Source organism: Lynx rufus, unplaced genomic scaffold (assembly GCF_022079265.1).
Source record: "Lynx rufus isolate CCGP_SWC_20201006 ecotype Redwood Valley unplaced genomic scaffold, mLynRuf1.p SCAF_6, whole genome shotgun sequence".
Taxonomy (NCBI): domain Eukaryota; kingdom Metazoa; phylum Chordata; class Mammalia; order Carnivora; family Felidae; genus Lynx; species Lynx rufus.
This window is the reverse complement of record NW_025814878.1, coordinates 38,635,759-38,660,938: the sequence shown is the minus strand read 5'-3', so window position 1 is coordinate 38,660,938 and position 25,180 is coordinate 38,635,759. Positions and strand designations below refer to the sequence as shown.

Genomic DNA, 25,180 nt, shown 5'->3' with positions numbered 1-25,180 from the left:
AGGTTGAAAGTGAGAGGCTTTACTTACCTGAACATTGTTCTCTGCTGTAACAAGTGCTATCTGAAGCTTTTGGCATTTGTCGCGAAGACTTCCAGCTTCATCCTGTACCATCTGTAACTCTGTCTTCAATTTTCCTATAGTTTTTCTTAAAATGGCTTCTTGTCCCTGAAATTCTTTTCTAAGATCAGCTTCCTTTTCTTTGCTAGCCTGGAGGCTTTCCGCTGTAAAAAGCTGTGACCTTTTCAAAGTATCAAGCTCGTGCTCATAAAAGGACTGAGCTTTATTCAACTTGCCTTCATAATCCTCAATTAGCTTTTTCCGTTCAAGTCTTAGCTCCTCCAGTGTTTTGTTTAATGTCTCCACCTCCACCCTGTGCAGTTCCTCTGCCTTCTCCTGCCCTTTACTGACCGAGGCACTGTGATCCTGCTGGGACTTCAACAGCTCTTGGATTTCCCGTCTATGAGCAGTTCGCAAATCTTCCAATGCCAACCGTTTGTCTTTTTCAAACTGTACTTGGAGTTGCCCAAAACTCCGTAATCTTTCCTCAAATTTCCTTCTGATCTCTTCAACCTCTCTAGACATGGTTACTATGCGTTGGACATGCTGGGCTTCTGCACAAAGTTGCATGTCCTCAACTCTGTGCTTATAAGCTTCAAATTCTGTCAAAGCCTGCTGCTTCATTTTTATGTGGTCTTCTAATGATGCTTCTAAAACCTGAATCTTTCTCTTCAGGTCTAACTCCTCTGTTACTTTGCTTTTATATTGCAATATTTTTTCTCTTGTTTCTGCAAGAATCTGTTGGATTTCTTCTTCATGAGCATCTTTGAGGGCCTGAATTGCAGATTCATGCTCATCATTTTTAGTATTTAAAGCATATATTACCTGCATAGTTTTAAAAAAGGGAAAGAATTGAGCAAACCATGTTCTGTTCTTACTGGAAGTTAATTCTTCCATTTGAATTGATATTTTTCAACACACAAAATTGGGTACGGTAAATACTAAATACTGAAGCTTCATGCATTGTTTTAGATTCATAGATTGATTTACGTAGCAAAGTTTTACCTTAGCACAACCTGAAAAGTTGCATCTGAAGATTCCACTATAAATGAAACAGTGAGGAGAAAAGAGACAAAGGAGACCTAGAAGAAAGGAGTTCTCCATAGGGTCCAGTCTAGTTTGGGGTGAGGATCAGCAGAAAAGCCTCAAAGTATCTGCCTTACTCTAGTGCTTTGCATGAGTGGAAGTTCTAGGCCTTAAGTCTTCTTAAAGGCTCTTTCATCTGTTTAATGTCTAGTACGTTCTAAATTTAGAAATTTCCTCTTCTAATTCTCCTGTAGTCAGTTTTTAAAGCTGATCCTCTTCTCTCCAAGTTCCTAGTGGTCTCCTTACAAAATCCAGTTAGTACTTTTCTGCTCACATATTAAACACTATAGTTTTACTCACTGCCTAATTTTCCCTCTGAATCCAGGCAAGCCAGGTTTCTAGAGCCAGAGTATCTGGGCAAAGGTCTTTATTTTCATTTTAGTCCTTGGATTTTAATGATTCCATTGACATTTCCCCAACCTTAATTACAAATGACAACATACTCCCTTTGTAGTGATGCTCCCATTCTTGTATGTTCTTTGATACCCTCCATCATACCACTGTAGCCAAACAGTACAATATTCATGACTATTACTTAAGGCTTACAGGTTCACCCACTTTCTTGTGAAGTAAAAAGAAATGAACACTCTCCAATCTAAAAATCCAGAAGCTAAAAAATCAGTGTCCTGGAGCTTTGCTCGTTTCAATGTGATCTTATTCTGGCTTTAGAAATGGATTCCAGCCCCAAAGTCAGAGGCAATTAAGATGCAAACGTGTTGCAATTTTTTTAGAGAACTTGTTCATACAGCCTGAGATAACAGAAACAAACTACCTGGCTCTTCACATATCCTGGTGACGCCAGATCCTATTGCTAAATCTAGGTGGTCACCTGCTAGGCCTGTAGCTGTACTTGTGGAAGGAGAAGACACACTGGAGGCTTACCCCACTGAAGACACATTGGAGGCTTACCCCACTGCAGGGGCTTCACTCTCTCCACACAGGGCTTTGTCTTCCAGAATCAGTCCCCTATTCATACACTCACTTGGTCTGCTCTAACTATTGAGAGATGTAATCATAGCAAAGGTGAAAAGACTGAGAGATGGCAGGACTCCATTTGTCTTGCCAGCTACTTCACCTGCTAGCTACTTCCAAAGGGAAATATGTGCACAGAACAGAAATAAATGCTCATTTCCAGTTTCTCCTTTTTTAAATAACCCTAATTCCAAATCCCAGGTTATGTCCCTAATGAGCTAGACAAGATCCCCATAGAGGATTCCTTTCATTTACACATTTAAGCCTAAAGGTAGCCTATAACCCAAGAAAGTTGGTAGACTCCTACAACCTTCCTCCAGGGTCTTACCTACCCATCATGTTGATGCCCACAAAAGACTGAAAGAGGCACTAAGGGAAAAAAATGCCAACTAGCTGGAGAGAAGTCCATTTGTAGAATGCTTAGAGCAGAGTTGGTGTAGGCCACAGGTCTCAGACCTTCCCAGGGAATCTGCACAAACCCCCTAACTATCTTACTAAGCACATGGAAGGAAAAGAAATGATACAAGAGATGGAATCCCTAGAGAATAATAAGTCACACTTTTCATCATTTTATCCCAGGAAATGATCTTGAAAAGGACCACTCCATGGTGGGATTCCATATAACGAGGGATGAAACACTATGGGAAGATGTGAGCTTCCCCTTGTCAACAATTTCTCAACAATACTCTTCTCTTTTTTCTAATACTTGATTTCCCTGCAGTTTTTGAAGCATCAGCTCAAGTCCTGTATCCTTTAATAAGGCTTCCAAGACCACCCAAATTCACGGGAGTCTATCTTTTCTTTATATCCAGTACCTTCATTTTCGTACCACTATTCATTCCTGTAAATCAGTAAATGTTCAACTGGTTAAAAATGGGGGTCTTGACAACAATTTTGGCAAGCTGGGTTAGGATGTTAGAGAGCCTAGAAAAGTAGCTGAAGATATAAAAGCACAGTAACATACAAAAGTATGGATTAAAAGGTGAAATTAGAATAGAATTTAAGAAAAACAAACTAAATGTCTGACCAATAATAGGGAAATATGGTGAGGAACTCTATTTCACTTGATATTCTATTCCAGACGTCGGCAAACTATGGCCTGCAGGCCCAATATGGCTGCTGCTGGTCTTTGTAAATAGTTTTATTGGAGCACTGCTATGCCCCTTTGTGTATGTGTAGTGTACAGCTGCTTTCCTACTACAACAACAAAGTTGAGTAATTACGGAAGAGACCTTAGTAGTGACTCCTGTTGTGATGTACACTTGACAAGTCATCTTTTAAAAAAATTTTTTTAGGGGCGCCTGGGTGGCTCAGCCAGTTAAGCGTCCGACTTCGGCTCAGGTCGCAATCTCGCGGTCTGTGAGTTCGAGCTCCGCGTCGGGCTCTGTGCTGACAGCTCAGAACCTGGAGCCTGCTTCCGATTCTGTGTCTCCCTCTCTCTCTGACCCTCTCCCCATTCATGTCTCTCTCTGTCTCAAAAATAAAACATTAAAAAAAATTAAAAAAAAATGTTTTTAAATGTTTATTCATTTTTGAAAGACAGAGAGATACAGAGCACAAGCAGGGGTCGGTGGGGGGCACAGAATCTGAAGCAGGCTCCAGGTTCCAAGCTGTCAGCACAGAGCCCCACACAGGGCTCAAACTCATGAACTGTGAGATCATGACCTGAGCCGAAGTCAGACTCTGGACCGACTGAGCCCCCCAGGCGCTCCGCACTTGACAACTCATCAGCCAAAGTTGGCAGCCAAAAATAAAAAATATTTGCACTAGCTTTGTTTACCCTCTAATAAATAGTCCAGGGTTCTTACCACTACACCTTCTTAAGACATTAAGAAAACCAATTATTTGATTCTGAAAGTATAAATATAAAAGAAATACAATATTATACTGGCCATATAATAGTATCTTCCAAGACAGCAATGTTAAAATAAAGTTTCTAAAATCTTAAAAAACAACAATAACAAACTAATAGTGTCTTTAAATAGCCATTTAAAATACACCACTATAAATGAGAATGCTATATATGAATTTTCAACTTGACATTAACAAGATATCCCCTGACTGTTCACTTTTCTACATAATTACAAAGGTACCATTTTAAAGTATCTTTCTCTAATTACTCTTTCTCAGACCAAAGAAATAGAAATATTCTATGTTCTTTGAACACACAGAAAATATGACTTGAAGTAACAGAACTGATCCAAACTGGATTTCTCATTCTATGTAAAATAACTTAATTTCTCCAATTTCTTCAAGTTTCTCAATATTAGAGATCATATTTATTCTATCCTAGTGACATCATTATTATAAGATCAACCTATCATTGACATTTAAAAAATGATACTATATAAATATTTTTCAAAAAATATAAAGCACTATGAGATGATAAATCTTTTTTTATTCATTGTATCATTTATTTATGGGGAAAATGGGAATACCTTTAAAATTTGTCTTTAATGTTTATTCTTTTTTTTTTTTTTTTTTGAGAGACAGAGGACAGAGCACCACAAGACAGAGTAGGGCAGAGAGAGAGGGAGTCACAGAATCTGAAGCAGGCTCTAGGTTCTGAGCTGTCAGCACAGAGCCCGACGCAGGGCTCAAACTCACAAACTGTGAGATCACGACCTAAGCCAAAGTCGGACATTTAACCGAGGCTGCATTTAACCTGAGCCCCCCAGGTGCCCGAGAATAACTTTAAAAGAAACTTTGGTGAGTGATCATAATCACCCATAAAATTGGCTATTATTTTCCACATGGGAAAAGGAAACTCTCTAATATCTCTTTTCATAAAGTATTTTTAAAGACATTAAGAGCCATCTGCAGTTCTTCTGGGACTATAAGCACTCAGAGAATGGGAGAGCACAATTATTACCACAATTTCATGTAATTTCGCAGCTCCAGCTTATGCCAACAATGCACGATTTAACTACATATTCCAGGATGAAAAAGGAATAGTCAGTAATTTTTACTTTTTCTATGAAGATTTTCAAATAATCTTACCCACTAATAAAATGAGAATAAGTCTAGATCTACTCTTTAAAATGCTACTTAGGTAACAACAGTCTCTGAAATAGTTCTTGTTGTTGGCTGCTATAGACTGTATTGTGTCCCTCTCCTTCCCCCAACAAAATTCATCTAACTGAATGAAGCCCTAACTGCCAATATGATGGTATTCGAAGATGGGGCCTTCGGGAGATAATTAAGTTTAGACAAGATCATGAGGGTGGTGCCCTCATGATGGGATCAGTGCCTACATAAGAGACATCAGTGAGCTTGCTTCCTCGCTCTCTTTTAGCCATGTGAAGATACAGTGGAAAGATCTACGGTACTTTGTTTTGGCAGACTGAAACAATACACTGGCAATATAAAAATATATTCCCAGGGCACCTGGGTGGCGCAGTCGGTTAAGCGTCCGACTTCAGCCAGGTCACGATCTCGCGGTCCGTGAGTTCGAGCCCCGCGTCGGGCCCTGGGCTGATGGCTCAGAGCCTGGAGCCTGTTTCCGATTCTGTGTCTCCCTCTCTCTCTGCCCCTCCCCCATTCATGCTCTGTCTCTCTCTGTCCCAAAAATAAATAAATGTTGAAAAAAAATTTAAAAAAAAAAAAAAATATATTCCCAATAAAATCTAGCTCATTAGCAATAAAGTACATTCATTGAAAAGTATGTGTGTATTAGCTTAAAATATGTTAAGCTAAATTGTTGCATATTATACCACCAGTTTTAGCAACATTAAAGTTGCTAAGGGAATCACTGAATAAATGATGGTAAATTCATACAATGTAATATAATGAAACCACTAAAAAGCACATCTCATTTAGGAGAATATTTCATAATGTAAGAAAAATCTTGTAAGAGAAGAAAAATACACAATACTATATCAACAAGATCCAATCTTACAGAGAGAAAAATGTAAGTGTGCATGTGTGTGCGATACATACTGAAGGTATATAAAGAAATAAACCAAAAAAAAAAAAAAAAGAAAGAAACCAAATTTTAACTGGGGATATTCAGTATTTCTAAACCTTCTATAATGAATGTATGTTACTATTACAGTCAGAAAACATTAAGCCCTTTTAAAAGATTAATACTAACAACATAAAAAAAGAATATTCAGGGGCGCCTGGGTGGCTCGGTCGGTTAAGCGTCCGACTTCGGCTCAGGTCATGATCTCACGGTCCGTGGGTTCGAGCCCCGCGTCGGGCTGTGTGCTGACAGCTCAGAGCCTGGAGCCTGTTTCAGATTCTGTGTCTCCCTCTCTCTGTGACCCTCCCCCGTTCATGCTCTGTCTCTCTCTGTCTCAAAAATAAATAAACATTAAAAAAAAAAAAAGAATATTCAAAATGCCTTCATTTTAGGAAAAAAACAATCAAAATTCAAAAAGAAAATTAAAGGAACATTCATTAATTACCAACAGACACCCTGAAAGTTTCCTTTAAAATCACTCAATAAAACATTTATAAAAATCACACTTAAATATTTTAAAGAATTTTACTTATGAAAAAGTATGAAATAATTATGAAATAATTTTACTTATGAAAAAGATCACATATTTTGAGAAAAAGTTTAAAAATCTAGTTAGTTAAAATTTGATAACATACTGGCAAATCTATAATGGTCGATTCCTACTTCATTTATTCTTCCCTTCAGCAAAAATATATTGCACACCTGCTATGTGCCAAGGTCTATAACTGGCAGAGTAAACACAACTGTGAGCTGGATGCACATACATGGTATCTATTCTCATGCAACTTGGTGGAGACCAATCTTAAACAAATATTTACTCCATTAGTCAAATAAAATTTTGATAAGTTACACAAAGGAGAATAAAGACAAAATGAGTTTTTGCAAGGGATGGGAGTGACAGTGGTAATGTAGGGGTTTCCCCTTATTCTCAATGAAATTCTTACTTTATCTCAACCAGAATCTCTTCATTTAGTCAAAATGTTATGAATAAAGTAGAGAGAGAGAATTGTGAGCTGAAGGCTAAGAGTAGAAGGCACAGAAATGGAAAGCACAGGATTCTGTGAGGGGAAAAATGGGTTCCAGAGCTACAAAGGTAGACATGCAACACACTGCAGAGGTACTTGCATTGTAGCTGTTGCTCTGGATGGGATCCAGAAGGGAGAAACTAATTAGAAAGAGTGAAAAAGACTGAGGACAGGCCTTGGGCAGGGTTCAGGGGCAGCAGGGAGGATGAGGACCCACAGACAGAGGCAACATGCTGGACAGATGAGTAAGAGTGGAATGGAGGCAGAGCATCAAGGTCTAAGATGAACAATACATCTTGTCAAAAGCTGAATAAAAATCAAGAAAAATGAAGACTCAAAGACCCTGAATTCAGAATCTAAATCTCAGAAGTAGGTCTTTGGAGCACACTTGGTAGAGTGGTGAGGGCAGAACTGGAAGAAAAATGGCAAAAGTGGGTGAGTGGATGGTAAGTGAATGGAGGCAGTCCATTAGTAGAGAAAAGCTCCAAGAAATGGTGGTAAAAGAAAGGAAACAACTAGGGACAACTAGGATAATGGCTTAGGAGGCAGCAAAGTCCAGGGAGAGTACTTTTCTTAAAAGAGAGATGGAAAATGTGACCCAGAAAGGGTCAATTGTAGAACCGAAGTCATGAAGAAAGTCTGAGGCTGGGCTTGCCTGACACAGTGGAAAGACTGGTGCTGGCTGACAGTAGGAAAAAGTCCTCCCAAGAGAGCAAGGCTGAAGACTGAGATCTTTAGGTAAAGAGGGAAGATGGACAACTCCTGTCTGACTGAGTCATAGTTCTCCTTAGTAGGGAGATGAAATTATCCTCACAGAGTGCAGTGGGGGTGCTCTTCTCCACTGGACACAAACAATGCTGCTAATGTTCACTGGTGAGGCCAGCCCCAGCCTTCTCAGCATGTCCCACTAAAGACAGCCTCAGACACACAGCAACCACGTGCAGACCCTTCTCATCACTACTCCTCCAGATGTTTCCCAGCCAATCTCAATCTTTAGTTTTTGCTTATTTGAAATTTCTGGGAACTTGTTCACTTTCCCTTTCTTATCAATGTCAGAGACACATAGACTGATAGCAGAGAGAGAAAGAGAGAGAGAGAGAGAAGGAGGGAGGAAGTGTGGATTTACCCTCAAGTACACAAGTACTATATGAGGCACAAGGGAACTTACAAAGTAATAAAGGAACAATCTCAGATTCAATATTTTTTTTAAAAAGATCCTGTACAAGGAAGAATAAAAAATATTTTTATTATTAAACACTCAGTCCTTCTAATTGAGCTACTCACCAGAAGGTTACTTTGGGCCTTAAAGCACCAAACTTAAAGAATATTGAAAAGAGACACTCTAACTTCTCAAAAATAGTGGGTTATTGACCTCTGCCACGTAGGTTCTATTCTATCTGTTCTAGAGCAATAACACAGACCATTGCTTATAAACCATAACTTATATTCAATAGTACTCGCATACCAGTCTTATAAGTAAAATTTTCACATATTATCAAATAACATTGATCAGCTCTAGGTGGCTTACCTAGGGAATCTAATGTTTCTATGAAATGGTTCACCTTTTTGGAGTCGGTATAGTATTAGCATACTTGCTACATAAGAGCATGTTAATAAAATGTGTTTAAAACATTTTCTTAGAATCTTGAGCTCACCTCCTCCAGGACACTCTTGATATAGCAGCTACATATGTGCAACTAACTCTGAAAACTGGCAGAACAAACCTTCCACAACTAATCTTAGAGAGGAAGCCACATTGAAAAGGGTAGGAGGGGCATAGACATGACTGGGAACCAAACTTCCTGTGAAACTAACCACAAACAGGAGGGACATCATAAGCACAAAGAAGCAAGAGGATAGACCCCACACCAGGCAGCCTAGGCACTAGGGACCTGAACTAGGAATACAAGTCCCCATAACATCTGGCTTTGAAAACCAATAAGCCTTAACTCTGAGAGTTTTAAAAATCAGTGGGGGGGCGCCTGGGTGGCGCAGTCGGTTAAGCGTCCGACTTCAGCCAGGTCACGATCTCGCGGTCCGTGAGTTCGAGCCCCGCGTCAGGCTCTGGGCTCATGGCTCAGAGCCTGGAGCCTGTTTCCGATTCTGTGTCTCCCTCTCTCTCTGCCCCTCCCCCGTTCATGCTCTGTCTCTCTCTGTCCCAAAAATAAATAAACGTTGAAAAAAAAAAATCAGTGGAGTTAACTCTAGGAAATCTGAAAGGTAGTAGAAAACTGAGTCCCCACTCTTAAAGAGCCAGCATAATAATTAACTCAACCAAAGACACAGGACCTAGGATGTATGTGAAGATTTATTTACTAACCTCAGAATGTGCACTGGAACAGCAGGAATATTCAGATATCTCCAGGAATAATAGTGCTGACAGGCACCATTTCTCTTCCCCTCCCCAGCCTAGATAGCTGGACACTTGATGGAGCCAGAGCTCACACTCTCCATCTATGTTGCTAGCACTACATTCTCCTGTGAATACACCTTAGCAGGCATCCTCCAAAGCAGCTTCTGTCCCACCACTTCCTGCAACCAGCCCCAGCAGGGACATGTGCCACTTCAAACTGACTCTTGCCCAGAGGAGAAGGTGAGATAACCCAGATCCAGCAGTTGACCCTTTTATCTGGCTGCACAGGGAGCAAGCCCTGTTATTCTATGCACCTGTAGTTATGGCAGAGAGGCTGACTGCAGATAAATAGCCTGACCCCAACCTCGCCCACCAATGAGCCCTAGGCAACCTCAGAGAGACCTCTCAACAGTGCAGGGAGCAAACCCTGCCCAGTACGCCCACAGGAGGAAAAGCAGGTCAGTGCAGCCAGCTCGGCTGCAGGCAAATACGGCTCAGTCACAACAGCAGGGGGAACGTAGCCCACACAGGAGATACCCAGTGGAACACCTGGTTCTGGTCACCAGGGGGTAATGCATTACTGGACAACACAGGACCTCTTTTGCATAAAGCCACTACTTTCAACACCAGGAGGTGTAGCTGACCTCTCTAATACACAGAAACACAGAGAGTAAGACAAAATGAGGAGACAGAGGAATACTTTCCAAATAAAAGAATAAGACAAAATCACAGTATAGGACCTAAGTGAAATGGAGATAAGCAATAGGCCTGATAAAGAATTCAAAATAACTGCCATAACAATATTCAGTGGACTTGAGAAAAGAGTGGAGAATCTCAGTGACAACTTCAACAAAGAGAAAATATAAAAAAGAACCTGTCAGAGAGAAAGAATTCAGTAACTGAAAAAATACACCAGAGGGAAAAAGCGGCAGACTAGAGGAGGCACAAGAACGGATCCACGGTCTGGAAGACAGGGTATGGGAAAAATCAAGCTGAACAGCAAAAACAAAAAAGAATGATAAAAAATGAAAACAGGGTAAAGGAACTCAGTGACAACATCAAGCATACTAACATTCACTTTATAGGGATCCCAAAAGGAGAAGAGAGAAAGAAGGGGTAAAAAATCTATTTGAAGAAACAATAGCTGAAAATACCCTAACTGGGGGAAGGAAACATTTAGGTCCAGGAAGTACAGAGAGCCCCTAACAAGAGGAACCCAAGGAGATCCACTTAAAATGGCAAAAGGTAATAATAAAGAGAGAATTTTAAAGCAACAAAAGAAAACAGTTACATACAAGAGCAATCCCAAAGGCTATCAGCTGATTTTTCAGCAGAAACTTTGCAGGCCAGAAGGGAGTAGCAAATTCAAAGTGCTGAAAGGAAAAAAACCTGCAACCAAGAATACTCTACCCAGCAAAGTTATCATTCAGAATAGAAGGAGAGATAAAGAATTTCCCAAACAAAAGTTAAAGGAAACCATCACCACTAAGGCAGCCTTACAACAAACATTACAGGGTATTATTTGACTGGAAAGAAAGGGCCATAACTAGAATAAAATTATAAAAGGGAAAAATCTCACAGGTAAAAGCAAACACAGAGGAAAGGTAGTAGATGAATCACTTATAAAGCCAGTATGAAGTTTAAAACACAAAAGTAGTAAAATCAGTTATGTCTACAAAAATTAGTCAAGGGATACAAAAAGTAGAAAGATGTAAAATATGACATCATATATATATAATGTGGATAGTGGGTAGTAAAAATTTAGAATGTGTTCAAACTTAAGAGACCATGAACTTAACACAGACTGCTATATGCATAACATGTTATATACAAACCTAACGGTAACCTCAAACCAAAATCTGGTAGTAGGACATGCAAAAAACAAAGAGAAAAGAATCCAAGTGTATCACTAAAGAAAGCCAACAAACCATGAGATAACAGAGCTAGATAAGAAAGGAATACAGAAGAACTATAAAAACAACCACACAGGGTACCTGGATGGCTCGGTTGGTTAAGCATCCAACTCTTGCTTTCAGCTCAGGTCATGATCCCAGAGTTCTGGGATCAAGCCCAGATGGGGCTCCATACTAAGTGTGGAGCCTGCTTCTCTCTTTCCCTCTCCCTCTCCCCCATTTGTAAGTATGTGCGTGCCACACGTGTGCTCTCTCTCAAATAAAAAAAAAAAAACAAACAAAAAACCAGAAAACAATTAACAAAATGGCAGTAAGTACATACCTATCAATAATCACTTTAAATGTAAATAGACAAAATGCTTCAATCAAAAGACATAGGGTGACTGAATAAAAAAAAAAAAAAAAGACCCATCTATATGCTGTTAACAAGAGACTCACTTCAGACCTAAGAAATATACAGACCTAAAGTGAAGGGACAGAAAAACATACATCATGCAAATGGAAGCAAAAAAAACAAAACAAAACAAAAGGTGGAAATACTTATTTCAGGCACAATAGACTTTAAAACAAAGACCAAAGCAAGAGACAAAGAAGGGCATTACATAATGATTAAGAGATTAATCCAACAAGAGGATATGACAACTGTAAATGTCTATGGACCTGAGATAAGAGTATCTAAATACATAAAGCAATTATTAATAGACATAAAGGTAGAAATTGACAGTAATACAATTAATAGTAGGGATGGTACATTTACATCAATGGATAAATCATCTAGATAGAAAATCAATAAGGAGGGGCGCCTGGGTGGCGCAGTCGGTTAAGCGTCCGACTTCAGCCAGGTCACGATCTCGCGGTCCGGGAGTTCGAGCCCCACGTCAGGCTCTGGGCTGATGGCTCGGAGCCTGGAGCCTGTTTCCGATTCTGTGTCTCCCTCTCTCTCTGCCCCTCCCCCGTTCATGCTCTGTCTCTCTCTGTCCCAAAAATAAATAAATGTTGAAAAAAAAAATTTAAAAAAAAAAAAAAAAAAAAAGAAAATCAATAAGGAAACAGTGCCTTTGTTTTCTTTTTCTAATTTTTTTTTTTTTTTAAGTAGGTCTCATACCCAATGTGGAGCCCAAACTCACAACCCTGAGATCAAGACTTGAGCAGAGATCAAGAGTCGGACACTTAACTGACTGAGCCACCCAGATGTCCTGGGAAACAGTGCCTTTGAATGACACATTATAACAGATGGACCTAACAGATTAATGTATAGAACATTCCACCCTAAACAGAAGAATACACATTCTTTTCAAGTGCACCTGGAACATTCTTCAAGATAGATCACATGTTAGGCAATAAAACAAGCTTCAATAAATTTTAAAAAAGTGAAATCCCATCAAGCATCTTTTCCAACCACAAAGGTATGAAACTAGAAATAAATTACAAGAAAAAAAAACTGGAAAGAACACAAACATATGAAAGCTAAACAACATGCTACTTAACAACCAATGAGTCAACCAACAAATCAAAGAGGAAACCAAAAAAAAAAAAAAAAAAAAAAAAAAAAACAAAACCCAAAACATGGAAACACACGAAAATGAAAACACAATGGTACAAAATCTTTGGTATGCAGCAAAAGTAGTTCTAAGAAGGAAGTTTATTTTTTTTAAGTTTATTTATTTATTTTGAGAGAGAGAGGGAGAGGGAGAGAGAGAGAGAGAGAGAGAGAGAGAGAGAGAATCCCGAGCAGGCTCCATACCGTCAGTGAGGAGGCCAATGTGGACCTCAATGTCACCAACTGTGACCTGAGCCAAAATCAAGAGTCAGCTGCTTAATGAACTGAGCCACCCAGGCGTGTCCCATAAGAGGGAAGTTTATAACATTACAGGCCTACTTTAAGAAACAAATCTCAAATAAATAACCTAACCTTACATGTAAAAAGAAGAAACACAAAGGCCAAAGCTAGGAGCAGAAAGGAAATAACAAAGATTAGAGCAGAAATAAATGAAATAGAAACTAAGAAAAACAATAGAAAAGATCAATGAAACCAAGAGCCAGTTCTTTGAAAAGATCAACAAAATTGACAAACTTGTAGCCAGCCTCATCAAGAAAAAAAGATAAATAGATAAAACAAATAAATCAGATACAAAGGAAGAGAGGTAACAACCAACACCACAGAAATACAAAGGACTGCAAAAGAATATTATAAAAAAGTATATGCCAACAAACTGGACAATCTGGAAGAAATGGATAAATTCCTAGAAACATACAATCTTCCAAAACTGAATCAGAAAAAAACAGAAAATCTGAACTGACCAATTACTAGTAACAAAATTGAATTGGTAACTAAAAATTTTCCAACAAACAAAAGTCCAGGACCAGAAAGCTTCACAGGTAAATTTTACCAAACATTTACAAAAGAGTTAATACCTATTCTTCTCAAACTATTCCAAAAAAATAGAAAAGGAAGAAAAAGTTCCAAATTTATTCTAAGAAGACAGCATTACTTTGATAGCAACACTAGTACAAAAGAAGAAAACTACAGGCCAATAGCTTCGATGAACATAGATGCAAATGTCTTCAAGAAAATATTAGCACACAAAATTCAACAATACACTAAAAAAATCATAAACAATGATCAAGTGAGATTTATTCCAAGATGTAAGAGTGGTTCAACATTTGCAAAAGTGATCAGTGTGATATATCACATTAGCAAGAGGAAGAATAGAAACCATATGATCATCTCAATAAATGCTGATAAAGCATTTGACAAAATTTAATATGCATTCATGATTAAAAAAAAAAAACTCTCAACAGGTTCAGAGGGAATATACCTCAACAGAATAAAGGCTATATATGACAATTCCACAGCTAACATCATACTCAATGGTGAAAAACTGAGAACTTGTCCTTTAAATCAATACAAGGATGTCCACACTCATCACTTTTATTCAACATAATACTGGAAGTCCTAGTCACAGCAATCAGATGAGAAAAAGAAGTAAAAGGCATCCAGATTGATAAGGAAGAAATAAAACTGTCACTATTTGCAGATGACATGATACTACCCATAGAGATAAGACCAAAAACCTACTAGAACTAAAATATGCATTCAGTAAAGTTGCAGGATACAAAATTAATACACAGAAATCTGTTGCATTTCTATATACTAATCACAAAGTAGCTGAAACAAAAATTAAGAAAACAATCCCATTTACAATTGTGCCAACAAGGATAAAATACCTAGGAGTAAATTTAACCAAGAAGGTAAAAGGCCTATACTCTGAAAACTTTTCAGACACTGCTAAGTGAAATTGAAGATGACATAAACAAATGGGAAAGTATACTATGATCATGGGTTGGAAGAATATCATTAAAATGTCCATAGTACCCAAAGCAATCTACAGATTCTATACAATACCTATCAAAATACCAATATGTATTTTTCACAAAATCAGAACAAATAATACTAAAATTTGTATAATACAAACAAAAGATCCCAAATAACCAGGGCAATTTTGAGAATGAAGAACAAAGATGGAGGTATCACCATCCCAGATTTTATGATACACTCAAGGCTGCAGTAATCAAACCAGTATGGGTCTGGCACAAAAACAGGCTTGTAGACTAATGAAACAGGATAGAGATCCCAGAAATAAACCCATACCTATATGGTCAATTAGTACAGGACAAAGGAGGCAAGAATACACAGTGGGAAAAGACAGTCTCTTCAATAAATGGTGCAGGGAAAACTGGACAGCTTCATGTAAAACAATGAAACTAGACCACTTTCTTATACCATATACAAAAATAAACTCAAAATGCATTAAAGACTTAAATGTAATAATGAAACCACCAGATTTCTAAAAGAAAACATGCAGTAATCTCTTGAACATCAACCTTAGCAATGTACTTATAAATATATGTTCTCAGGAAAGGAAAACAAAACAAAAATAAACTATTGGCATTATACCAAAATTAACAACTTTTGCACAGAAAAGGAAACCATCAACAAAACAAAAACATAACCTACTAAATGGGAGAAGATATTTGCAAATGACCTATCTGAAAGGGGTTAATAACCAAAATACATGAAGAACTTATACAATTCAGCACCAAAAAACAAACAACCAATTAAAAAATGAGCAGAGGACCTGAATAGACATTTCTTCAAATAAGACATACTGATGGCCAAGACACAGAAAAGATGCTCAACATCATTTGAATCCTCAGGGAAATGCAAGCCAAAACCACAATGAGATATCACTTTAAACCAGTCAGAATGGCTAGTATTAAAAAGACAAAAAATAAGTGTTGGTGAGGATGTGGAGAAAAGAGAATACTTGTACACTCTTCATGGGACCATAAATTGGTGCAGCCACTGTGGAAAACAGTACAGAGGCTCCTCAAAAAATTAAAAATAGAAATTACATATGATCCTTTAATTCTACTATTGGGTATTTACCTGAAGAAAACAAAAACACTAATTTGAAAAGATATATGTACCCATATATTTACTGCAGCATTATTTACAACAGCCAATATACATAAGCAATACAAGTATCCACTGATAGACAAATGAATAAATAAGATGTGATATATACACACAATGGAATATTACTCAGTGATAAAAATGATTAAGATCTTAAGATCTTGCCATCTGTAACAAGAATGGACCTAGTGGGTATTGTGCTAAACAAAGTAGTTATACTATATGATTTCACTTAAATGTGCAATCTAAAAAACAAATGAGGGCACCTGGGTGGTTCAGTTGGTAGAGCATGCGACTCTTGATCTCAGTATTGTAGGGTGAGGCCTATGTTCGGTGTATATTACTTAAAAAAATTAAATCTTAATAAAAAAATAGTAAGAAACAAATGAATGAACAAACAAAAAACAGACTCAATACAGACAACAAACTAAACTGGTGGCTGCCAGAGAGGGTAGAATGTTAGGTGGACAGACAAAATAGATACAGGGGATTAAGAGGTACAAACTTACAGGCATAAAATAAATAAGTCATGGAAATGTAAAGTACAGCATAGGGAATATAGTCAGTAATATTATAATAATATTGTATGGTAACAGATGGTTAACTACACTTGTGGTGGGCACTGAATAACGTATAGAATTGTTGAATCCGAATGTTGTACACCTGAAACCAATATAACATCATCATGTTAATTATACTTCAATTTAAAAAACATTTTCTTTTAGAGGTGATGAAATTGCACAAATCCTTCCATATTTTCTGGCCTATTCTGTTGGTAATCAATAATAGCATGTATTTTTGCAACCTAGATAACAGGATTAATCATTGCAATGTAAGAAAACAAACAGTTTAAAAATAAATTCTAGGTTTCTAGAACTCAATTAAAGAACTCGTCCCAAGTAGCTCCACACTAGCAAAATGGACACAAGGGAAAATAACAATTAGAAAGTCACAAATGAGCATGCATCCCAAAGAAAAGAAAGCAAGAGGCAAAACCCACAGGACATCACTTAGCGTAAAACAAATGTGTGAAAGAGAAAACCCCTCTTTCAGCACTAAGCATGTGCACTCATGTATGTGTGCATACACACACACACACACACACACACACACACACCATACATTTTCTTTTCTTGAACCATCTTGAAATAAATTGCAGATATCAGGACTAATCACCCTTAAATACTTTAGTATATATTTCCCAAAATCAAAGACAACAGCATTATCACACCCAAGAAATTTAACCTAATGAAACACACAGCTTGTATTCAAGTTTACCAAATTATTCCAATAGTGAAATTTATAGCAGCCTTTCTCTACGGATGCAGATTCAATCAAGGATCCCACATTGTACTGAGCTTATTACTTTAATATACAGAAGTCAAAATATAAAGAAGACAAAAAACAAAACTAAGCCTTCCCCCCCCACTCCCATGGCATTGACTTTTTTAACAGACCAGGCTAAGGTTGTCTTGCGGAATAAATATGAGAAACTTTTGGGGAACCTGAATGGCTCAGTCAGTTAAGTCTTGACTCTTGGTTTTGGCTCAGTTCATAATTTCACCATTTGGGAGTTCAAGCCCTGCATCGGGCTCTGTGCTAACAGCACAGAGCCTGCCTGGGATTCCGTCTCCTTCTTTCTCTCTGCCCATTCCCTGCTTGCTCTCTACCTCTCTCTCTCTCTCTCTCTCTCTCTCTCTCTCTTTCTCTCAAAAAGAAATAAACATATGATAAAGACTTCCATACAATTACATCAAGTTCCTCTTTGTGGAAATTTTATGTTGTGTTTTCTCAACCCATCCTGTTAGATTTTATGGTAACTAATGCCACAATACAAGGGCACATTTGTCAGTCTCCTTTTTGTTCCTCCACCCTCTTCCAATGCAATCTCCCTTTTTGATCATGTCCTACTCACAGTTTAAAGGCCATTTAGAAAGGAGGAAAATAATTACAAAACAAATTTAATTTTGTTTACAAACGGTTGAGTCCCTAAGATAAAGCATCTTACCTATATGTGGCAAGCCCTTCAAGGGGGCTTGTGTGAATAATAGCTACTCCCGTGGGCTCCTTGTCCTTTCTTTTCCTGAGTAGAATTTGTAAACCAAAGGCCAGGCTTGAATTACTCAAAACAGTGGAGGGGATTTTTCTAAGAGTCTGTGAGAGTGAAGAGATAAACAGGCTGGGTATTTAGAGAGGATCTTAACATGAGATGTTATATGATATAATTGATATGCAATATATATATTGAGATGCAATATACAATGTGATGCAAACCCTCTTTTTTAAAAAAAATTTAAAAGTTTATTCATTTATTTTGAGACAGAGACAGCACAAGTGGGGGAGGAGCAGAGAAAGAGAGAGAGAGAGAGAGAGAGAGAGAGAGAGAGAGAGAGAGAGAGAGAGAGAGAAGAATCCCAAGCAGGCTCCATACTGTCAGCATGGAGCACAATATGGGGCTCAAACTCACGAAATTGTGAGATATGAGCCAAAACCAAGAGTCACACGCTTAACTGACTGAGCCACCCAGGATTCTTAAGATGCAAACTCTATTATTCCATCTTCTCACAAAATATTCTGCCACACAGCATTTGCCACTAATGACTATAGAACTAGGGAAGTACACTGAAGTAGTAGAGTTCAAGGTGAGCGGAAAGGGAAGAGATGCTATCTATTCAAGAGTAGTTTTGGTGCTGGCAATCAATTACTTCCATTTTTTCCCCTTTTTTTTGGCCCAGGTTCTTTTGTTTTAAGTTAGAAAGAAAAATAAAAAACAAAACAAAAAACAAAGGCTATTCTTCATACATTATGTAATCAAATTAATTCCAGCAAAGACTTATGTCCAAATGAAACATTTATAAGGCAGTTAGCAAAAAAAGCTCATTTGGATTTATTTAAGCCAAGGGCACTATAAAACCCTAATTTAAAAAGAGCTTTAGAACCCAACTGCTTTGAGAAAGAATTACTATTAGAGATATGTTTGTTCTCTATGATATCTGTAATTATTGTTGGAAAAGTCTTTTGAAAAATATTTATAAAGTCTAGAAACAGTAGACATATTTTTCTCTATGGTAATGTAGAATATATCTATTTCCACAGGAGATTTAACCTGACTTCTGAAATAGCAAATAGCAACTCTAACAACCCACTGTAAGGTTTATTACTTAGGGTTTGTGCAATGGGATCTGTGCTACTGAACAAGAAAAAAAAATTAAAAATCAACAGACTCTTACTGAATATCTTGCTATATGCTCAGTACATTTTTTATATGTATTCTGGCAAAGAAATGTATATGTGTTCCTACTTAATCCTAAATAGAACTACTTAAAATAAAGCATACATAAAATAATGGCAGACAATTTTAGATAATATGTATTCAGTGTCAAGCTACAGAGTACAGAATACCACGTACAGCAGGAGAAGTTTTGGGGGGAGGAGTTTCACTACATGAAGGCTGCAGTAAATGGGAAGAAAGCAGCCCAAGTTAAGGTACAAGACAGGAATGAGGGTAGCTCATACCATGGCAGGTATGGTCAGATCCTGAAGAGAGAGAATGGTGAGTGGTAGGGAAAGCCAGTTAAAGTTAAAAATAAAAAGTTCCTGGTGATTAGTTTTCTCCCTGAAATTTAATTGGGAAATAGGTCTCTCCAGTAAATTTAGATTTAGAATCTATACATAATTTTCTGTTTCTATGTTCACTATAGTGCTGGACAATGGTTCCAAGACATACTTTTTTCCCCACACACTTAAACATCTAAGTTGGGATGAATCTTGCAATCAATTTGCATCACAGTTGGACAGTACATTTTTTGCCCCCTTAGTGGTACATAAAAACAATAATGCATCTTAAAAATCAACCATTACTGTGAACTGAGAGCACTATGAAGCCATTAGGAAGAATGGATGAGGGGGGGGAAAGTGTTTTATGTTTAAAGTAGAACATGGTCAACTTGCAACTCTATAAAAAGTTGCAAATTCTTACTTCTTACTCACAAGAAACAGAAATGACCAGAAGATCTACAGCAGGAAGGGGTAGGAACATACCTAAATTGAGTCCTTACAGAAAGTGAAGAGTTCACAACAGAGAGACCAGAGGATAGAGCGCAAATGTAGAAATGATAAATTATTTTTCAGAGTAGAAGTTGAAAACTTCTCCAGAGCAGAGGTCTGGAAAGCATGGGGTAAAATCATGGTATGATGATAGGGAGGTTGTTTCCAAGTTTGTCAAGAGCAGTTAAATCCCCAAGTCATCACTTGGATCAAGCAAACAGTTAAGTCATTTCTATACTGGTACAAAATAGAAGGGAATTGGGAAAAGTGAGCTAGAACAGCTCCAGACTGGGGAACACTGGGCACAAAAGAGGGCAGGGATGAGGCATAAAAAAATCTAACAACCCATCGACTGGAAGACAATATTTACAAAAGACATACCTGATGAAGAAGATGGTTATCCAAAATATACAGAGAACTCATAACAGTAAGAAAATGAATAACCTGATTAAAAAAAATGGGCAAGGGGCACCTGGGTAGCTCAGTCTGTTAAGCATCTGACTCTTGGTTTTCGCTCAGGTCATGACCTCACAAACCATGAGGTCAAGCCTCGAGTCAGGCTCTACACTGACAGCACAAGACTGCTTGGGATTCTCTCGCGTGCTCTTTCTCTGACCCTCCCTCCCTCTCTTTCTCTCTCTCAAAATAAATAAATGAACTCAAAAAAAATAAGCAAAAGATCTGAACAGACACCTCACCAAAGATATGCAGGAAGTAAATAAGCATATGAAAAGATGCTCAACATCACATGACATTTGGTAATTGCAAATTAAATGAGATACCCCTGCAAACCTGTTAAAATGGCCAAAATCCAGAAAACTAATAACAACAAATGCTGGTGCGAATGTGGATCAATAGGAACTCTTCACTGATTGCTGGCAGGAATGCAATATCGTATAGCCACTTTAAAAGACAGTATAGACTTCATATAAACTTAGTATCACTTAGTATAAGGTTGTTATAACTAAGGTTTAGTACAGACTTGTGCAATCACAACATTGCACACCTGAAACTAATGTAGCACTGTGTGTCAACTATATTAAAAAAATAATTTAGCAGTTTCTTACAAAACTAAACATGCTCTTAACATGATCTAGCAACCTTGCTCTTCAATATTTACCCAAATGAGTTAAAAATATGTCCACACAAAAACTTACACACGTTATGTTTATAGCAGCTTTATTTATAACTGCCAAAATTTGGAAGCAACCAATTAATACTTCCGTAAGTGAATGGATAAACTGGTGTATACCCAGACAGGGGGATACTACTCAGTGTTAAAAGGAAATAAGCTATCAAACCATGAAAAGGCACAGAAGAACTTTAGATGCATATACCTAAGTAAAAGAAGCGAATCTGAAAAGGATACATAGGACATTCTGGAAAAGGCAAAACTATGGAGACAGTAAAAAGGTCAGTGGTTGCCAGGGAGAAGTGGCAGATGAACAGACGGAGCACAGGAGATTTTTAAGTCAGTGGAAGGATTCTGTATGATACTGTAATGATAGATACATGTCATTACACATTTGTCAAAATCTAAAGAATGCACAACACCAAGAGTTACATTTACCTACTGTAAACTCTGGAATCTTAAGTAATTATGATGTGTCAATGCAGGTTCATCAGTATAACAAATGTACCACCCTAGTGCAGGATGTTTATAGTGGGGGGTGCTGTGTCTTGTATAGGAATGGGGTACACGGGAATTCTGTACTTTCCACTCAGTTTTTCTGAGAACCTAAAACTCTTCTAAAATATAAAATCTATTAAAGACAAAATCCGCATCCTGAAAAAGGAGTCCCAGTTTCCCTGTCCTTCCCAGATTCCAAACGCCAGGAGTCAGACTTACAGGTCCCTGGCAACAGATTAAAGAATCCTCTGGAGGGGCATCTGGGTGGCTCAGTTGGTTAAGCATCTGACTCTTGGTTTCGGCCCAGGTTCCAATCTCACAGTTGTGAGGTTAAGCCCAGTGTCAGGCTCCTCGCTGAGCATGGAACCTGGTTGGGATTCTCTCTCTCTCCTCTCTCTCCCCCCTGCTCTCTCTCTTAAAACAAACAAACATTTAAAAAAATTAAAAAAGAAAAAAATCCTCTGGAGAACACAAACCACTCAAAGAAAAGTCATACTGACACTGGGTGTGTTCAATTTAAAAAATATATATATATATCATCTGAAGGACTTCCAGTTTCCAAGTAGGATATAGATAGAAGGAGCAATGTACACAGTAACAAAAAATACCAAACACCTACAAAATCACAAGTTTTCCTGAACCTTTTAGACAGCTGAGGTCACTCTAACAACACTCTCATAGTTTTCATCACACGAATGCAGAAAAAAAAATCCTTTTTTGTGACCTTCGAAGTTGTACCTGATCTGGTCCCTACTCCTAACCTAAGCCTAAAGCCAAATGAATCAACAAATATACCCCCAGAGACAACAGAGGAAGCAGCACAAGCTGAGACCAGTACTACACAGGCTGTGTTGAGAGGCACAGGGTGCAAAACTCATGAGGAATTTGAATTTCTATGTGCGTTTTCTTAAAGAAAGTACCCCCAGCATAATGAATCAATCAAAAGCCAAGGTACCAGTACCTTCTAAGGAGTTCCATAAATATGCCTTTCTTTGTAAGTAATGGGAGAAGTGAAGGCTTTTAAGCAGAAAAATAACTTGATCTTTCATTTTAGAAAGTAAAATTCTGACTGCACTGTGAAAGATACATTAGATGGGGTAAGACTAAAAAACAGCCAAAATGTATCAAAATAACCTGAGGTTCCTAACATAAACTTTTGCAGGGAGAGATGAGACCTGATTGTTTAGAGGTATTTAGGAAATCATACACAGCAAGGGAATCTGGTGGCTGATTCAAAGTGGAAGGAGAGATACCTCTCCCAGTTTTCAGTCTGTCAGGGAGGTTATGTACCTCTATAAATTTCATTCTATCTTCAACCAGGGTTAATTCATACCTGATGAGTTACTGGGGACTTGTATAGTGCCTACTGAGATTACTCACATGTCCCACCCCTCTACCACCCACCCTTACCCCCAGACAGTGACCTGCTGTTTAGACCTGGGCTGATAGAACTCAGGAGCCTCTGACTCCCAAGTCTACAGTTCTGTTCTTTGCTTCTATCTTCCCAGAAGACCAGGCACTTCTAAAAATGCATCATCCCAAATTTCTGTAGCCTTCTCTTGGGCTATTAGTGCTTAATCCTTTTTTGGCCCCATAACCAAGAGGATATTACGCTCCCATAAATAACATTTTTTTAAATGTATTTTATTTTTCATTTTTATTTTTGAGAGAGAGAGAGCACACAGCTGCAAGCAGAGGAGTGGGGGGGGAGAGGGGGAGGGGGAGAGAGTGAGAGTGAGAGAGTGAGAGTGAGAGAGAGAGAGAGAGAGGAATATCTTAAGCAAGCTCCATGCTCAGTGCGGAGCCCAACAAAGGGCTCAATCCCATGACCCTGGGATCATGACCTGAGCCAAAACCAAGAGTTGCATGCTCAACTGACTGAACCACCCAGGTGCCCCAACTTTTTTTAAGAGAGAAAGCATATGCACAGGCAAGTGGGGGAGGGACAGAGAGAAAGACAGAGAATCCAAAGCAGGCTCCAGGCTGTCAGCACAAAAACCCATGAACTGTGAGATCATGACCTGACCTGAAGTCTGATGCTCAACCGACAAAGCCACCCAGGCGCCCCTCATTTGATCACTACGGTAGACATTCTTACTTTGATCTAGGGATAGGATGCAATCGAGAATCACCAAGTGGCCTTTTAAAACTACACACTCATTCCCCTCTCCCTTTCTGACAGGTACCAACACACTCACCAAGGGGTGGGATTGAGTGGAAACAAGATTAAGAACCACCTACTGCTTTCCTAACCTGTTTTATAAGAATAAGATTCGGATATATAACAGTAGTGTCCCAAATTGAATTCTAAGAGAAGTTACTCTGTGGTTTTTGAAATATCTTCTCTGTTGTTTCCTATGGTGATAAACATTTTCAGGTCTCAATCTACTTCTCAGCAGGAACTACACATAGTTTAACGAGATGAATATTATGATGCTCTCCCTACTGTGAAAATCTCAGTGCCATTCTGAGAGGATCTGAAGTTAAGAAAGGTAATGAAATTTTAGGAAAGAGCTTTAGTGCTGTCAATATTCAAATTCTTTAGAGAAAAAAATTAGCATTTAATTTAGTGACCAAAAACAAACAAAAAAACACCTACTCCTTTACTAACCCATGCATCTTTACTTTTGTAACAGAATTTTTTACTTTTTTTAATGTTTATTTATTTTTGTGACAGAGACAGAGCATGAGTGGGGGAAGACCAGAGACAGAGGGAGACACAGAATCTGAAACAGGCTTCAGGCTCTGAGCTGTCAGCACAGAACCCGACATGGGGCTCAAACTCATGAACTCGGAGATCATGACCTGAGTCGAAGTTGGATGCTTAACCAACTGAGCCACCCTGGGGCCCCTTATTTTACTTTTTGTTTGTTTATTTTTGAGAGAGAGAGAGAGCACACATGAGGGGGATGGGGGGAGGGTGGGAGGAAGAGAGAGAGGGGGAAGAGAGAGAGGGGGAGAGATGGAGGGAGGGAGGGAGGGAGAGAGAGAGAGAGAGAGAGAGAGAGAGACTCCATGCCCAGCGTGGAGCTGGACACGGGGCTTGATCTTACAAAAGTGAGATCATGACCTGAGCTGAAATCAAGAGTTAAAGAATGCTCAACCAACTGGGCCATCCAGATGCCCCTAACATAATTTTTTTAAGAAAATACTGTATGTAACCCTGAAAGGGAAACTAAGCTAAATGAGTGAATTACAACAAAATAAAGCATGCTAGCTTTCCAACTGCATGCAATAATCCAGATTTTCCCAAAATGGGGCACAGAAGATGACTTTAAGGAATCAATACATTTACTTTAATGGTCACTAAAAGTAGCTCATCAAACCTGTGAAGTCATACGTTTTGTTTTAGGCAAGATTAAAGCAGGAGGAATTCACACAGACTTCTTATAGGTCCTATGTTCAAAAATGGTCTTGTTGAGCCCTGAGTAACTACACATTGTGACTTTTTTTAAAACAACTGCTTTGAGATATAATTCATATACCATAAAATTTACCCCTTTAAAGTATACAATTCAATTGCTTTGAGTGCATTCACAAGGTTTTACAACCATTACCACCATCTAATTCCAGAACATCTTCATCACCCTAAAAAAAAACCCATAGGGGCGCCTGGGTGGCGCAGTCGGTTAAGCGTCCGACTTCAGCCAGGTCAC

General features: G+C 38.4%; 1 protein-coding gene across 5 annotated transcripts in view; it reads right to left on the bottom strand.

Annotated features, from left to right (window-relative positions):
* FAM184A (family with sequence similarity 184 member A) overlaps positions 1-25,180 on the bottom strand; it is a 123,114-nt gene that overhangs the window by 75,375 nt on the left and 22,559 nt on the right. For all 5 annotated transcript variants that reach the window (XR_006966149.1, XM_047101910.1, XM_047101907.1 and 2 more), the window contains exon 2: positions 28-882. Coding sequence is in view for 4 of the 5 variants with exons in the window: in XM_047101910.1 (XP_046957866.1) it covers positions 28-882 (855 nt within the window). In the remaining variant the exon portion in view is untranslated. The remainder of the gene's footprint in view (positions 1-27; positions 883-25,180) is intronic.